The sequence below is a fragment of the Pleurodeles waltl genome, chromosome 4_2 (genome assembly GCF_031143425.1).
Source record: "Pleurodeles waltl isolate 20211129_DDA chromosome 4_2, aPleWal1.hap1.20221129, whole genome shotgun sequence".
NCBI lineage: Eukaryota > Metazoa > Chordata > Amphibia > Caudata > Salamandridae > Pleurodeles > Pleurodeles waltl.
This window is the reverse complement of record NC_090443.1, coordinates 68,694,714-68,708,885: the sequence shown is the minus strand read 5'-3', so window position 1 is coordinate 68,708,885 and position 14,172 is coordinate 68,694,714. Positions and strand designations below refer to the sequence as shown.

The window sequence follows — 14,172 nt, the reverse complement described above, 5'->3', positions numbered from 1 at the left end:
TGCCCATGCAATGGAGTGAATACGTATGTACATAATGTAGTTTAAAGTAATATATATATTTACAAATATACAGATGTTCAAGATCAACTTCTAAATGGCTACAGGCTCCCGGGGAGGCGGGTGGGCGCATGTGAATCTGCAGCGACTAATGCCACGAACAGATGTATACTGGGTAAGTGACATTTTCCGTTCGGTGGCATGTGTAGCTGCAGATACACATGCTGTGCATAGACTAGTAAGCAGTTATCTCCCCAAAAGTGGTGGTTCAGCCTGTAGGAGTTGAAGTTGTCTGACACAATGTTCGTAGTACTGCTTGGCCTACTGTGGCTTGCTGTGTTGTTAGCACGTCTACACAGTAGTGTTTGGTAAATGTATGAGGCATAGACCATGTAGCTGCCTTACATATTTCTGTCATTGGAATATTTCCTAGAAAGGCCATGGTAGCACCTTTCTTTCTAGTTGAGTGTGCCTTTGGAGTAATAGGCAGTTCTCTTTTAGCTTTAAGATAACAGGTTTGAATGCACTTAACTATCCATCTAGCAATGCCTTGCTTAGAAATTGGATTTCCTGTATGAGGTTTTTGGAAAGCAATAAATAATTGTTTTGTTTTGCGAATTAGTTTTGTTCTGTCAATGTAGTACATTAAAGCTCTTTTGATGTCCAATGTATGTAGTGCTCTTTCAGCTACAGAGTCTGGCTGTGGGAAGAACACTGGTAATTCTACTGTTTGATTTAAGTGGAACGGTGATATGACTTTTGGTAAAAATTTAGGGTTTGTTCGTAGAACTACTTTATGCTTGTGTATCTGAATAAATGGTTCTTGTATGGTAAATGCTTGAATCTCACTTACTCTTCTTAAAGATGTGATGGCAATTAAAAATGCAACTTTCCATGTTAAGTATTGCATTTCACAAGAGTGCATGGGCTCAAAAGGTGGACCCATGAGTCGTGTTAAGACAATGTTGAGGTTCCATGAAGGAACTGGTGGTGTTCTTGGTGGTATAATTCTCTTTAGACCTTCCATAAATGCTTTTATGATTGGTATTCTAAATAGAGAAGTTGAGTGCATAATTTGCAGGTAAGCTGAAATTGCTGTAAGATGTATTTTAATGGAAGAAAAAGCTAGCTTTGATTATTGCAAATGTAGTAAGTATCCTACGATGTCTTTGGCAGATGCGTGTAAGGGTTGAATTTGATTATTGTGGCAGTAATAGACAAATCTTTTCCACTTATTTGCATAGCAATGTCTAGTGGTAGGTTTCCTAGCTTGTTTTATGACCTCCATACATTCCTGTGTAAGGTCTAAATGTCCTAACTCTAGGACTTCAGGAGCCAGATTGCTAGATTCAGCGATGCTGGATTTGGGTGTCTGATCTGTTGTTTGTGTTGCGTTAACAGATCTGGTATGTTTGGTAGTTTGACATGAGGCACTACTGAGAGGTCTAGTAGTGTTGTGTACCAAGGTTGCCTTGCCCATGTTGGTGCTATTAGTATGAGTTTGAGTTTGTTTTGACTCAGCTTGTTTACTAGATATGGAAGGAGTGGGAGAGGGGGAAAAGCGTAAGCAAATATCCCTGACCAACTTATCCATAACGCATTGCCCTGAGACTGATCTTGTGGGTACCTGGATGCGAAGTTTTGGCATTTTGCGTTTTCCTTTGTTGCAAATAGATCTATTTGTGGCGTTCCCCAACTCTGGAAGTAAGTATTCAGTATTTGGGGGTGAATCTCCCATTCGTGGATCTGTTGGTGATCCCGGGAAAGATTGTCCACTAGCTGGTTCTGAATTCCTGGAATCAATTGTGCTATTAGGCGAATGTGGTTGTGAATCGCCCAATGCCATATTTTCTGTGCCAGGAGACACAACTGTGTTGAGTGTGTGCCTCCCTGTTTGTTTAGGTAATAGATCGTTGTCATGTTGTCTGTTTTGACAAGAATGTGATTGTAGCTTATTATGGGTTGAAATGCTTTCAGCGCTAGAAATACTGCCAATAGTTCTAAGTGATTTATGTGAAACTGTTTTTGGTGAGTGTCCCATTGTCCTTGGATGCTTTACTGATTGAGGTGTGCTCCCCACCCTATCATGGAGGCATCTGTTATTACGTATTGTGGCACTGGGTCTTGGAAAGGCCGCCCTTGGTTTAAATTTATACTGTTCCACCATTGAAGCGAGGTGTATGTTTGGCGGTCTACCAACACCAGATCTAGAATTTGACCCTGTGCCTGTGACCACTGTGATGCTAGGCACTATTGTAAGGGCCGCATGTGCAACCTTGCGTTTGGGACAATGGCTATGCATGAGGACATCATGCCTAGGAGTTTCATCACCTTTTTGACTTGTATTTTTTTATTTGGATACATGGCCTTTATTACATTGTGAAATGCCTGAACCCTTTGTGGACTTGGAGTGGCAATCCCTTTTGCTGTGTTGATTGTCGCCCCTAAGTATTGCTGTGTTTGACACGGCAGAAGGTGTGACTTTGTGTAGTTGATTGAGAAACCTAGTTTGTGTAGGGTTTCTATGACATACTTTGTGTGTTGTGAACACCTTTCTAGAGTGTTGGTTTTGATTAACCAATCGTCTAGGTACGGGAACACATGTATTTGCTGCCTTCTGATATGTGCAGCTACGACTGCTAGGCACTTTGTAAAAACTCTTGGCGCAGTTGTTATTCCGAATGGCAACACCTTGAATTGGTAATGTGTTCCTTGGAATACAAACCTTAAGTACTTTCTGTGTGAAGGATGTATCAGTATATGGAAATATGCATCCTTTAAGTCTAGTGTTGTCATGTAGTCTTGTTGTTTGAGTAGTGGGATTACGTCTTGTAATGTCACCATGTTAAAGTGATCTGATTTGATGTAGGTATTTAATGTTCGGAGATCTAATATAGGTCTCAGAGTCTTGTCTTTTTTGGGTATGAGAAAGTACAGAGAGTAAACTCCTGTTCCTTTCTGGTGTTCTGGTACTAATTCTATTGCTTCTTTTAGTAGGAATGCCTGAACTTCTAGTCCTAGAAGATCTATATGTCGTTTTGACATATTGTGTGTTTTCGGTGGCACGTTTGGAGGGAATTTGAGAAATTCTATGCAATAACCATGCTGGATAATTGCCAGTACCCAAGTGTCTGTTGTTATCTCCTCCCAATGTTTGTAAAATTGTGTTAGTCTCTCTCTCCCCCCCCCCCCCCCCACAGGTGTTATGTGTTTTATGTGTTGGGGATGTGTGACTTGGAAGTCACTGTTTGTTTTGAGGGGTTTTGGAACTTCCCTCTATTTTTTGGGAATTGTGCCCCTCTATATTGCCCCCGAAAACTTCCCCGCTGGTATTGGCTTTGATAAGTGGGCCTTGCTGGTGAGGTTGTGGCCTCTGTAGGTTGACCTCGAAACCCTCCCCTAAATGGTGTTTTGCGAAATGTGCCTCTGCTTTGTGGGGAGTAGAGTGCGCCCATGGCTTTTGCGGTATCAGTATCTTTTTTGAGTTTTTCAATAGAAGTGTCGACTTCCGGCCCAAACAACTGCTGTTCATTAAAGGGCATATTCAGCACGGCTTGTTGTATTTCCGGCTTGAATCCTGACGTACGCAACCATGCGTGTCTCCTTATTGTTATTGCAGTATTTACTGTCCTTGCAGCTGTATCTGCTGCGTCCATTGATGACCGTATCGGATTATTGGAGATACTTTGTCCTTCTTCTACCACTTGTTGTGCCCTTTTCTGGAACTCTTTGGGTAAGTGTTCTATGAAATGCTGCATTTCGTCCCAATGAGCTCTATCGTATCTTGCCAAAAGTGCTTGTGAATTGGCAATACGCCATTGGTTTGCTGCTTGTGCTGCAACTCTTTTACCCGCAGCATCGAATTTGCGACTCTCCTTGTCTGGAGGTGGTGCATCTCCCGAGGTATGAGAGTTTGCTTTCCTTCGGAGCTGCCCCAACAACCACAGAATCTGGTGTTAATTGCTGCGTAAGATAAACAGGGTCTGTTGGTGGTGGCTTATGCTTTTTTTCCACCCTTGGAGTTATGGCTCTGCCTTTAACAGGCTCCTGAAATATTTGTTTTGAATGTTTTAGCATTCCTGGGAGCATAGGTAAGCTTTGGTATTGGCTATGAGTGGAGGAGAGTGTATTAAATAAAAAGTCATCCTCAATTGGTTCTGAATGCAAGGTGACGTTATGAAACGCAGCTGCCCTTGAGACCACCTACGTGTAGGATGTACTGTCTTCAGGTGGCGACGGCCTTGTAGGGTAACAGTCTGGGCTGTTATCTGATACAGGAGCATCATAAAGGTCCCATGCATCAGGATCATCTGGACTCATTGCAGTATGAGTCGGAGATTGCATCAGTGGTGGAGTGGCTACCGGTGATGTGTGCATTGATGGTGGTGGAGTTGTTTGTCTTGCCACCTTTGCCTGTGGCTGCTTGTCCTTTTCTTTAAAGGCAAGTCTTCTTTTCATCTTAATTGGGGGAAGAGTGCTTATCTTCCCTGTGTCTTTTTGAATGTGTAGCCTTCTTTGAGTGTAGTCTGGCTCAACAGATTGAAGTTCCTCTCCGAACTTATGTCCTTGCATCTAGAAGGACAATCCCTTTTCCTCTGTGTAGGAACCCGTTTTCGGTTCCGATGCTGGATGTTTCGGAATCGAAATCTTTTCGGTCGCCTTTTCGGGCTCCGAGGCAACCTTCTTTATTTTCGGCGTTGTGGTTTCTCGGTGCCGAACCATTTCGGTGCCACTGTCTCGGTGCCGAATCTGTTCGGGCCGGTGTCTCGGGCCCGAGATTGCTGTGTGGCGGTATCTCCACCCGAGTCGGATGACTTCGCCACATGCATGCCCTTTTACGGTGCTCATGATCGGTCACCTATCTTTCGGGTTAAGCCATGGCCTGTTGGCGGTGGCGTCCCCTGGGCTTTTGTTGTCTTCTCGTGAGTTTTATGTTTCGATGTCTTACTCACGGTTTTTGGTGTTTCTTCGGGATCGAGCTCGTCCGAGTCCGATTCATGGATGGAGAAGGTTTCTTCTTCCTCCTCGAAACGCCCTTGTCCTGTCGGCGCCGACGCCATCTGCAGTCTTCTTGCTCTTCGGTCTCTTAATGTCTTCCTCGACCGAAACGCTCGACAGGCTTCACAGGTATCCTCCTTGTGCTCTGGAGACAGACACAAGTTACAGACCAGATGCTGATCTGTATATGGATACTTGTTATGGCATTTTGGGCAGAAGCGGAATGGGGTCCGTTCCATCAGCCTTGAAGAGACACGTGGCCGGGCCGACCAGGCCCCGACGGGGGGGATCGAAAAAACCCTGAAGGGCCACCGGAGCTCTTCAAAAGTTGGTGTCGATCTGTTATAACTAACCAGATACCGAACGCAAACAATACCGACGATTTTTCCGAGATTCTAACTAACTTTCTGACCTGAAACACGGAGTGAAAAGGAACACGTCCGAACCCGATGGCGGAAAAAAAACAATCTAAGATGGAGTCGACGCCCATGCGCAATGGAGCCGAAATGGGAGGAGTCCCTCGATCTTGTGACTCAAAAAGACTTCTTCGAAGAAAAAACTTCTAACACTCCGAGCCCAACACCAGATGGCGGGATGTGCACAGCATGTGTATCTGCAGCTACACATGCCACCGAATATATATATATATATATATATATATATATTTTTTTATAAATTGGAGTGTTTTTCTTTTTTTATTCTGCTGTCATTCTTACTGACTGGTTTTGGTACTGATAAATGCTTTACACTTTTCCCTTTGTGAGTTAATCCAGACTGCTCTGTGCCACAGCTACCCACGACTGAGCTAAGGTTTGATTAAAAAAAAAACTTACCTGGGCCTGATACCAATTAGTGAAATTACTTGGTGATGTCTCACAACCATTCCAATAATCCACTTTTCTCACAATAAGATTCTGCACTGCTACAAAACCACATTTCCCATGTTTTTTTAAATAACGCCTTTTTTCTTCTATATTAACAACTAGTAATAACTCAGCTCTTAAAACCTGACATTGCTTATTTTCTTAAAAGCTAAACAAGTGCTATTTAGGTACCCTATCACAATAGCAAAGGCCTGAAAATGACAAACTTCCTGAGAGTAGCCAATAGATGGCGACCTTGTCAGAGGCACCAGCGACATGGTGGGGGTCGCAGAGAAGGTGTGGTTGCTATGTAAAATAAAACACAAAAGTTCAGGAGACCAGAGCAGCCTAACTTAAACACAATGTTAAAAGTAAGATAAGGAACAGATGCGACACATGCGCAGCCTCAGTACTTGCACAACTTTTGCTCACTGATAGACAGAAGATGGCTTGCTTACAGCTGGAGAGACAGATTCCTATTTTTGATACAGAAACAAAGTCATCCACAAGGGGGAAAAAAAAGACTCACTTTTAGATATTTTTATTAAAACAGGTGTGTCTACCAGGGAAAAGTACAAAATAAATTTGGTCCATCAAAAAACAATGTTAAGTTAATAAAAACATGACATTTGCCAGGATCCAAGTTTTAATGGAACCAAGGCACAAATGACAGGACAGGCAGGGGCACCAGGTATGAATCCAATCTCAGGAATACCAGCTTTGGGGCCAGTGGCACACTTACTTTGTCAGTACAGACAAAGGGACTCCATTTCACCTTGGTAGCTTTACAGCACCATCAAGACCTTTAAGGGGTTAAGGAATTTGGGGTACTCAAAGTCAGGAAAAAGTAAGGGTTGCTTTATTAAGGCAGGCACCCAGAAATCTTGTGACCGGATTCAAATCAGGCAGGAGCGTGCTAGCATTAAAAAAAAAAGGACCAGCACACCTTCCAATGTGGTTTATCCATTTCAAAAGCCTGGAGCAGCTTGGTCCGAAAGATTACCACCAGTTGTGGTAAATAAACTGACATTCAATTTCACCTAAAAACCTATTGATAAGTAATTCTGCAAACTACTGGTGCGTGTTTTGTCCTAGAACTGAAGCCTGCAGTAAAAGCAAATCAAGCCGTGCCTCATTGATTACTGTGACTGATAATAGACCTGTGACGAGTCAACGTAAAGCAACTGTGTAAGTCGAAAATGAATAACTCTAAAGAAAAAAATCTCTCACTTTTAGAAAAGTTGGATCTGGAAATTCGTCTTCCTACACAACTCTACCAGCCAATTACTGACCAGTAGGTTGGGATTTTATGAGAAACTGAAATGTACTTGTCAACATCATAAGAAGGTCATCCATTAGAATAGCAGGCTCACTGCTAGCTCCTAAGAAGCTCAAACGTATTTGGATCAACATTCACCTACTGCCCCAAACATCCGGCCACCCTTTATCTTCCGCTTTAAACAGCTGACCAGGCTCATTCAGATTCAAGACACTAAAGATGCAAAGATTCAACATTCTCACACACTAAACGAAGATTCTCAAAGGAAAATCAACATATCACGACTAACATGGGTCAAATAATTACACCTTTCGGAATGGATAAAATGTAGTTCACACATCCTAACGGCTTCATTTAACTGTGCCCCATCCCCTCCTTTCACACTGCCCTACAGACCTTAAGGTTGTGTCAAGACCAAGACACCACTCAGTTTAGACAAGGTCAAACTGACCAGTGTAGTAATGTGAACCAAGAAACCAGACAGCAGCAGAAGACAGTTCTAGTGAATATCAGAGTCGTGGCTGGCCCGTCTCCATGCCTGTCCAAATGTGGACATGTGTCAGAAGAGAACTACAAGGCTTTGTTCCAGAGTGGGCGGTTTAAAGACTTTTCTTCTTCAAGGCCCCAAGAAAGTTGTATCCTTCCTGAAACAATCTGAGTGTAAAGAAAAGGATAATTAACTTGCAAGAGTGGCAGCCACTAGGTGAAAGTTTTAAAACGTCAGGGACGCCAACTGCCTGGTACGGAGACAAAGCCACAAAAAAAATGTGACAGCTTCAGCCAGTGTCCTGGTGAGTCGAGGTATGTGTGTCTTGTGATCACATGTGTGCTTCCAGGTGATCACATGGGTGTCAGTGCTGGAGTCAGGCGGCACACCCATGCCGTTTCCAAGGCGATAAACTGTAGGCTCGTATAGCCCGGCAGCTCAATGAAGCACTAACAACCTGTCCCTAATTTTAGGTGTTTCGGATTCCCAGAGCTTGCTCAAGCTCCTGTCGCCTCTGTTGCACCTGTGGGAGAAAGATTCAAAACAGTTAGTGACACATGAAACAGGTATATACTGAACATCTTGTTTTCATTTCGCTGCATTATATCTGCCTGTTATATAATTCAACCAAAAACACACACTTCACAGTTAGTGCAGCATGCTGAAACCACTTTAAAAAAAATCACTGAGAACACCTAGCAAAAGAAACAGATTAAATTTAACCTTCATCTTTATACTCGCCTCAGTCCAAAAGCCACCAGTGTTCTTGCTTCCACTACTACAGACCCTCCCCCCTTACGTCCGGCATCCCAACACTGTCCCACAGAGACCTCAAGTTTTAGGTCTACACACTAGACAATCTACAGTTGTCAAGTAAAATCAGGGCAACATGATTTTCAGATGCAAGTCCACTTCGTTACCATCTTGTTGAAGGTCACCAAGTTAAGTGGCATACACTTACTGGTACTTAAAACTGCAGAAACTGCACACATGCACAATCCTACATAGGGCGCAATGATGTTTCACATCTGCTAGCAACTCGGGAAGCTTGACAACCAACAATAACAGACAAAAACCTTTCCTCTAAAAAGCATTCATAGTGATTAATACAAAGACTGTTAAGCAAGTTTTCAAATTGTGTTTCAGAGTGTGCTAAGAATTTACAAACATCTTTGTATATTATTAAAGATGGTGCCCATTAAGAACAAAGATGTTGTCAACGGGTCCTGGAGGCCACAATAGCAACATGCACGTGCAAATATACTGCAACTCCCCACACTCTCCTACGCAACCACCTCGAGAGGGCCAAAGTGGAACTTAATGTCCTGTACACCTCCCAGGTGGAATACGCACTACAGCAGATGAAGGGACGACATTATGAGCAAAGAGAAAAGGCAGGTTTGCCTCCTGGCAGCCCAATTAGACCAACAGGAAGCAGCACTAGCTATTCCGGCCATCCAGGCCATGGACAGCACAACCCTCACTGACTCTCAGGCGACAGCCTGCAAATCTTGGAACTTTTATAGGACTCTATATGCTCCTGAGACAGAGGTGTATCACTTTCGCCTCGCTGCGTTCTTTGAGAATGCCCGTATCCCCCGTCTCACTGATGAGGGTAGAGGACTGTTGGAGGGAGAAATAAGTACAGAAGAGATAATCCAGGAAATCTCCAAACTCCCTTACCATAAGGCCCCAGGTGAAGACGGATTCCCAGCAGAATTTTTCACACGGTCGGGAATGGAAATGGTGAATTCATTATATGAGGCCTTCTGAGTAGCGGAAAACACAGGCTCCCTGACCTCATTTCTAATAGAGCATCCATAGTGGTCCTACCGAAATCCATGAAGGACTCTACTTTGCGGCAGCTACAGACCCATCTCCCTCCGCAACAGAGATATTAAGATTCTGGCATGGGGCACCTGGCAGTTCACCTTAGAAAAGTGATCCCGTCCCTCATTCATCATACTCAGGTGGGCTTTGTACCCGGACAGCCCTGCGCATACTCTTTGGATCGCCAAGGACTTGCAGGGTGAAGCCCTGGCTCTCTCCCTGGATGCCGAGAAAGTGTTTGAAAGGCTTGAGTGGTGGTACCTATTTGAGACCCTATGACGTTTCGGGCTGGGAGAAGAGATCATAAACAAAGTCAGCTGGCTTTATGATTCCCCTACGGCGCAGGTCAACTGTGGGCGATTCCTTTCAGAATCGTTCTCAAATTAGGCACGGAACCCGATGAGGCTGCGCACTGTCACCTTTGCTGTTCCTTTTGGCTTTTGAACCCTCGGCAGCTTCTATCTGGCAATCGCCTCTCATTGCCGTAACTCCCACCCCAGGTGGCTGCTCCACAATCTATCTGTATGCCAGCGATATCCTGCTCACACTTATTGACCTTACCTATTCCCTTCTGGCATTGTGATCCCTCCTAACCGAATTTGAGGCACTGTCAGGATAGAAAATAAACTCTGACAAAAGTGAAGCATTACCCCTGTCCCCCCCCAGTAACCACATGTACTGCAATAACGGACTTTCCAATTCACTGGAAACAGTCACACCTCCAACACCTTGGACTCTATATTAATAGAAGCCTGGACAAAATGTTGACAGACAACCAGGAACCACTGCTTGTCTTCACAAACAGTGGTTCTTTGAGAAATGATCTCATCTGGGTTTATCCCTATGGGGAAGGGTGCAGTCAGTTCAGATGGTAAACTTGCCACGCTACACCTATGTCCTAGGAATGCTACCATTACAGGTTCCCCCTTCCAATGTTGCGAGCAGTGGCCAAATACATATGCGCTTTTGTGTGGGGGTTAATGCACCCACAGCTATCCATTGCTAACCTCATAGCTTGCCAGGCGTGAGACTGTTTGGGCCTACACTCTGTGGAGCATTATGCACTGGCCCTTCACCTTTCCGAACACACTTGGACACCTTTACCAACGACTGAATGCATACTGTTGTGGAGCCTGCAGGGACTCAATCTGCTTTACGGCACTGGGGACACCAAGATTTGCCCTGCCAACCCAATGATGCAGGCCATGTTGAAATCTTGACATTGGGCTTACCGCCTTTTAGGAGAAGACTTGAGGATCAGTGATCATGCACCACTCTTGGGTAACACCAGTTTGCTAATCGGAGGGGAAACAGCTGACTGGGAGGGTTGGAGATTGGTGGGCATTTTGCACATAGGCAAGCTTTTGCTAATGGGGGTTTTAAGCCCTTTACAGCCCTACAAGATGAATTTGGCCTCCCAAGACAACAATCCTGGCAATACCTACAACTCCAGCATTGTTTTACCCGCCGTATGGGTGTTCATCCGTGGACTCTCCAGTCTTCTCCTGTGCTTTCCTATCTTAAGACCTGGGGCACTTCCTGGGGAGTAATGTCAGGCATCTACAACCTGAATGAACTGCCACTTATTCTCCCTACTCCTCTCGACCGCCCTTTGAATGAAACGCCAGTCGAGTCTACAGGTAGAATACGAGATGGAAGACTGGGTCGACTTATTAGAGGCAAAAGAATGCGATGCACGGGAGGCTCGGATGAAATTCTGCCTTTTCTGCCTTTTTAAAACTAGATGATATTGATCTCTCTCGCCTGCAAAGTCACTTATCACACACATCACTGGTCACAGCCAAATTGTGTACGCGACCATGCCCACCACCCACGATAAATCGCTTGCGGCAATGTACTAAACAGCCACCCACTAACAAGTTATATACAGCCTACAGGATGGAGGTCTTTCTCCAAACCTGGGCCCCCTTCCTGCATAACACTCCATAACGCTGAGAGCTGTTGCTGCCAACTTGGCCCCTCTGGGGTTCTCCTAGATCTTAGCAGGTCCTTCTAACCCACGCTGTGCCTTCCTACTCTCAAGATCGTATCTATATCCATTAGGTCACTTATGTATGGCTCCCTGCTGCCCCGCACCTCTTCCATTATCCCCTCCATGATCCCCCTCTAAACGGAAGGTGGAAGGTTTCCATGTAAATCTAGGAGTTTTTCAAGCTGTAAAAGTTTAATAACAGGCAAAAAGCTGTTTTTTTATTTTGCAATATGAAATCTTTTCTAGATTCACATGCTTTGCATAGATTATGTAGCTTTTTCACCCACTTTGTAGAGGAGGGAGTGGAAGCAAACTTTTTTTTTTTGTTTTAAATTAATGCCAGACCTGCTGCTCCTTCCTGGAGTAAAAAACCTATATAGTACTGTTCGGTAAATGGACGTTCAGAACCCCATGGGGTTGCTTTGCAAATCTCACGCATAGATTAATTTGCTAAAAAGGCCTTAGCAGCCCTTTTTCTTGTTGAGGATGCCCTTGGTTTGTTGTTTAAACAATTCCTCTAGCCATAGCGTTTTTCGTCACTGTTGAACTTAGGGCTTGGTTTGTGTGTTCCAAAATGAAAATGTCACTTACCCAGTGTACATCTGTTCGTGGCATCAGTCGCTGAAGATTCACATGTTGTGCATAGCCCGCCATCTGGTGTTGGGTCGGAGTGTTACAAGTTGTTTTTCTTCGAAGAAGTCTTTCGAGTCACGGGACTGAGGGACTCCTCCTCTTTGTCTCCATTGCGCATGGGCGTCGACTCCATCTTCAATTGTTTTCCCCGCAGAGGGTGAGGTAGGAGTTGTTTGTTAGTAATAGTGCCCATGCAATGGAGTGAATAAGTATGTACCTATTTAAGATTTAATATATTTACAAATGTACAAAGTTGAAGCTAACTTCCAAACGGCTACAGGCTCCCGGGGAGGTGGGTGGGCACATGTGAATCTTCAGCGACTGATGCCACGAACAGATGTACACTGGGTAAATGACATTTTCAGTTCGATGGCATCTGTCGCTGTAGAATCACATGTTGTGCATAGACTAGTAAGCAGTTATCTCCCCAAAAGCGGTGGCTCAGCCTGTAGGAGTGGAAGTAGTCTGAAATAAGGTTCTTAGTACGGCTTGACCTACTGTGGCTTGTTGTGCGGATAGCACGTCTACACAGTAGTGCTTGGTAAATGTGTGAGGCGTAGACCATGTGGCTGCCTTACATATTTCGTGCATTGGAATATTCCCTAGGAAGGCCATGGTAGCGCCTTTCTTTCTGGTTGAGTGTGCCCTTGGTGTAATGGGCAGTTGTCTTTTTGCTTTAAGGTAGCAGATTTGGATGCACTTAACTATCCATCTGGCTATACCCTGTTTTGATATTGGGTTTCCTGCGTGAGGTTTTTGAAATGCAATAAACAGTTGTTTAGTTTTTCTGATGTTTTTAGTTCTGTCGATGTAGTACATTAGTGCTCTTTTGACGTCTAATGTATGTAGTGCCCTTTCAGCTATGGAATCTGGCTGTGGGAAGAACACTGGTAGCTCTACCGTTTGATTTAGGTGGAACGGTGAAATAACCTTTGGCAAAAATTTAGGATTGGTCCTTAGGACTACTTTATTTTTGTGTAGTTGGATAAAAGGTTCTTGTATTGTAAACGCCTGAATTTCACTTACTCTTCTTAGAGATGTGATGGTGATGAGAAATGCAACTTTCCAGGTTAGGAATTGTATTTCACAAGAATGCATAGGTTCAAAGGGTGGACCCATGAGTCTTGTTAAGACGATGTTGAGGTTCCATGAAGGAACAGGTGGTGTCCTTGGTGGTATAATTCTTTTGAGGCCTTCCATAAACGCTTTAATGACAGGTATCCTAAATAGTGAAGTTGAATGGGTAATCTGCAGGTATGCAGATATTGCTGCAAGGTGTATTTTAATGGAAGAGAAGGCCAGGTTCGATTTTTGTAAGTGTAGTAAGTAACCCACTACATCCTTTGGAGATGCGTGTAATGGTTGAATTTGATTATGATGGCAGTAGCAAACAAACCTTTTCCATTTGCTTGCATAGCAGTGTCTAGTGGATGGTCTTCTAGCTTGCTTTATGACTTCCATACATTCTTGTGTGAGGTTTAAGTGTCCGAATTCTAGGATTTCAGGAGCCAGATTGCTAGATTCAGCGATGCTGGGTTTAGATGCCTGATCTGTTGTTTGTGTTGTGTTAACAGATCTGGCCTGTTGGGCAACTTGACGTGGGGTACTACTGATAGGTCTAGCAGTGTTGTGTACCATGGTTGCCTTGCCCATGTTGGTGCTATCAGTATGAGTTTGAGTTTGTTTTGACTCAATTTGTTTACTAGATTTGGAAGGAGAGGGAGAGGGGGAAAAGCGTACGCAAATATCCCTGACCAGTTCATCCATAGGGCATTGCCTTGAGACTGCCTGTGTGGGTATCTGGATGCGAAGTTTTGGCATTTTGCGTTCTCCTTTGTTGCAAATAAGTCTATTTGAGGTGTTCCCCATCGTTTGAAGTAAGTGTTTAGAATTTGGGGGTGAATTTCCCCATTCGTGGACCTGTTGGTGATCTCGAGAGAGATTGTCTGCAAGTTGATTCTGGATCCCTGGAATAAACTGTGCTATTAGGCGAATGTGGTTGTGAATTGCCCATTGCCATATTTTTTGTGCCAGAAGGCACAGCTGTGTCGAGTGTGTCCCCCCCCGTTTGTTTAGATAATACATTGTTGTC

General features: G+C 44.1%; 1 protein-coding gene across 4 annotated transcripts in view; it reads right to left on the bottom strand.

The window, feature by feature from the left end:
• Positions 1-6,383: 6,383 nt before the first annotated feature.
• The window catches only part of SMARCD1 (SWI/SNF related BAF chromatin remodeling complex subunit D1), a 78,006-nt gene continuing 70,217 nt past the window's right edge, over positions 6,384-14,172 (bottom strand). For all 4 annotated transcript variants that reach the window (XM_069230679.1, XM_069230678.1, XM_069230680.1 and 1 more), the window contains one exon: positions 6,384-8,147. In XM_069230679.1, coding sequence (XP_069086780.1) covers positions 8,094-8,147 — 54 coding nt within the window. In that variant the 3' untranslated portion in view covers positions 6,384-8,093. The remainder of the gene's footprint in view (positions 8,148-14,172) is intronic.